This window comes from Chaetura pelagica, unplaced genomic scaffold (genome assembly GCF_000747805.2).
Source record: "Chaetura pelagica isolate M959 unplaced genomic scaffold, ChaPel_1.0 scaffold458, whole genome shotgun sequence".
NCBI classification, from domain to species: domain Eukaryota; kingdom Metazoa; phylum Chordata; class Aves; order Apodiformes; family Apodidae; genus Chaetura; species Chaetura pelagica.
The window spans coordinates 1-3,170 of record NW_009954228.1 but is presented as its reverse complement, the minus strand read 5'-3'; the positions used below and the strand labels follow the sequence as shown (position 1 = coordinate 3,170).

Sequence of the window (3,170 nt, the reverse complement as noted above, 5' to 3'; positions counted from 1 at the left end):
GCTACGTGGCCATCTGCAGACCCCTGCACTACGGGACCCTCCTGGGCAGCAGAGCTTGTGTCCACATGGCAGCAGCTGCCTGGGCCTCTGGGTTTCTCAATGCTCTGCTGCACACAGCCAGTACATTTTCTCTGTCCCTCTGCCAGGGCAATGCCCTGGGACAGTTCTTCTGTGAAATCCCCCAGATCCTCAAGCTCTCCTGCTCACACACAGACTACCTCAGGGAATTTCAGCTTCTCTTGGTTAGTGCTTTTGTCTTTTCTGGCTTTTTTGTCTTCATGGTGGTGTCCTATGTGCAGATCTTCAGGGCTGTGCTGAGGATCCCCTCTCAGCAGGGAAGGCACAAAGCCTTTTCCACCTGCCTCCCTCACCTGGCCGTGGTCTCCCTTTTTCTCAGCACTGGTTCATTTTCCTACCTGAAGCCCCCCTCCATCTCCTTCCCATCCCTGGACCTGGTGCTGGCAGTTCTGTACTCAGTGGTGCCTCCAGCAGTGAACCCCCTCATCTACAGCATGAGGAACCAGGAGTTGAAGGAAGCAGTTTGGAAACTGATTACCAAATATTTTCCAGAAGTTTTTGTGTTTCCATCTTCCTCAACATTTGACTCATAACATAATTCATTACAGTCCCAGCTTTTCTTTTTAACTTTGGTTGTTGTCATTCTTTCTGAGTGGACTTTTTATTTTCTTTATTGCTTACTTGTGATAATATTCTCCAGAAAAAATATGACCACTCACTTCTGCATCATTACCTCCCTCACTACTGTGAACCAACAACAGTGTAAATAAGGAGGTATTCTCATTTTCTACCTAAATAATTAAGTTACTTGCACTGATTTTTTTGTCTAAGACCCAAGCAACTAAAACAAAAAGTGCCTTTCAGCATTGGTACCCTAACAATTCAGAGGGCAAAAGAAGGACCTAAAACCTTTATTGGAGAAAAGTCAATGGGGCAGTCATGGAGTCCCTGATACATGGAATGGGGAATTGTGGTGGCTTAGGCTCTATACAACAACAAAGGAACAGCCCCATGGCTGCTCACTCAGCTTCCTCCCCACACACTCTGGGAAGAGGAGAACAAAGCTCATGGGTTGAGACAAAGGACAAGGAGGGTTCTTCACCAATTAAGGTTCTCGACAAAACAGACTCAACTTGGAGAAAAAATAATAATTTAATTTCACACTAGTCAAACACACACAGGACACAGACACATACAGAGCAGGGCTTGCACACCTCTCCCTTCTTCCCACGCCCAAATCCCTTTGTTCCCGGTTTCTCTCCCTCCTTTCCCTCAGTGGCAGAGGGGGACAGGGGATGGTGGTTCCTGCTGCTCCTTCCTCCTCAGGAAGAAGGATTCCTCACAGTCCTTCCCTGCTTCCCCACGGGGTCCCTCCCATGGCAGAAAGATCTCCATGAATCCTTCCCACCAGGTCTGGAGCTGCTCCAGCCTGGGCTTCTCACAGAGTCACGGGGCTTCGAGAGCAAACTCCTCTGGTGCCAGAGGCTTCCAAAGCTGCACAGAGTTCACAGGCAGCAAAACCAATGGCCAGATATCCAGGTCCACTGGCCAAGTGCGCCCCTCCTGGGGCCGTCAGGGAATGTCCCACCACGTTCCTCCATGAGTGCAGGGGCACAGCTGCCATCTCTCCATAGGTTGCAGGGAAACTTCTGCTTGGGCACCTTCTTCCCCTTCTTCCTCACCAACCACCAGCATTGCTCTCCCTCTCCAGCACAGCTCTTCTCCCTTAAGTGTTTCACAGATGTTATCTCAGTTCTTTCATACGTTAATTGCAGAGGGACATCTATTGTCCCTCTAATGGCTCCTTGGCTGGGTTTGGAGCAGGGGGAGCTTCTCAGCTTCTCACCAGAGCCACCCCTGGGGCCCTTCCCCCACTACCAAAAAAACCTACCAGACCAAACCAGAAAAGGAATGTTCCTAGCCCTAGATCAATCTCTTCCTCCTCTCTCTCATGACCTGTGTGGTGTTTGTGCTTGGGGAAACTCTCATCATCATGCTACTGGTGGCAAACCAGCACCTTTACACCTCCATGAGCTTCTTCTTGGGACATTTTTCTTCCCTGAAGACCTTCTACAGATCCACCATACTGCCCCAGCTAATGGCCAGCTTTGTGACTGTGCACACCACCATCTTTGCTCATCACATTGTTGGTACTCTTTCCTGTATCTTTGGTGTGATTTGCTACTGGTGACCACATCCTACCATCAGCACTGGGCTGGGTGCCACCTCCTGCTCTTCACAGAACTCATGAAATGGGGCATCTGTCTCCAGAGGACAGCTGCACATTGCCTAGGGTGATTTCTGTCCTCTGCAGTAGTCATTTCAGTTGTGCCCCTGATCTGAGGAAAGCCAGATGGCCTCCCTTGGTAGAAAGGACTGACACCTAAGGAGTAAACAGGATGGCGCTGTTTAGCATAGATAAGGTTTGGAATGTAAAGGTAAGACTTGGAATGTGCCGATAAGGCTTGGAATGTAAATGAGGGTATTGTGTGAGAGGATGTTCCCCCAGAAACCCGCTGAGAAGGCAAGAAGTAGAGCAGACCCCAGAAAGGAATGCTGAGAGGTGAAAAGTGCACAGGAGGAAGACAAACAGCCTTCATCCCAGAGACACCCTCCCCCCTGCGACCCCCAGGAGACACTGGGCAGGTGCAACAAGGAGGAGTCCGGAGGGGGCAACTATGATAATGATTCCCGGGGCTAATTGTAATAACCCCTTCTTGTCCTTGGACACCTAATGTATATGCAACAACACGGATAAATATGTATTATTTGTGTCCTATACTGAGCTTGCCAACAGCTCTAGGGTGTGCAGCTTGTGGAGGAGCGATCCCCCTGCACCCAGCGCTGAATAAACACACCTTCTTTATAACCTTCCTGGTTGTAAATTCGTTATTCCGCACGTCACTGGGAGGGGACAAAGCTCAGCCCCAGAGACCCTCCCAGGGTCCCCCAGCCCCATAGATCCACCCTCGTCCCCTGACACCATTTACTCCCTTTGAACCCCATTGACCCCATTAATTCTCACTGATCCCATTGATCTCACTGACCCCCTTGATCCCCAATGACACACTGATCCCATTGATCCCACTGATCCCCAATGACTCATTGATCCCACTGACCGCCATTGATCCCATTAACCCCCATTGACCACT

General features: G+C 50.0%; 1 protein-coding gene across 1 annotated transcript; it reads left to right on the top strand.

Annotated features, from left to right (window-relative positions):
- Nucleotides 1-17: 17 nt before the first annotated feature.
- Nucleotides 18-611, top strand: LOC104394008 (olfactory receptor 14J1-like; the record flags this gene model as incomplete). The annotated part of the gene is made up of 1 exon (XM_010003543.1): nucleotides 18-611. A coding segment is annotated over one exon (594 nt), but the record flags the coding sequence as incomplete, so codon positions are not given.
- Between the last annotated feature and the right edge of the window lie 2,559 nt (nucleotides 612-3,170).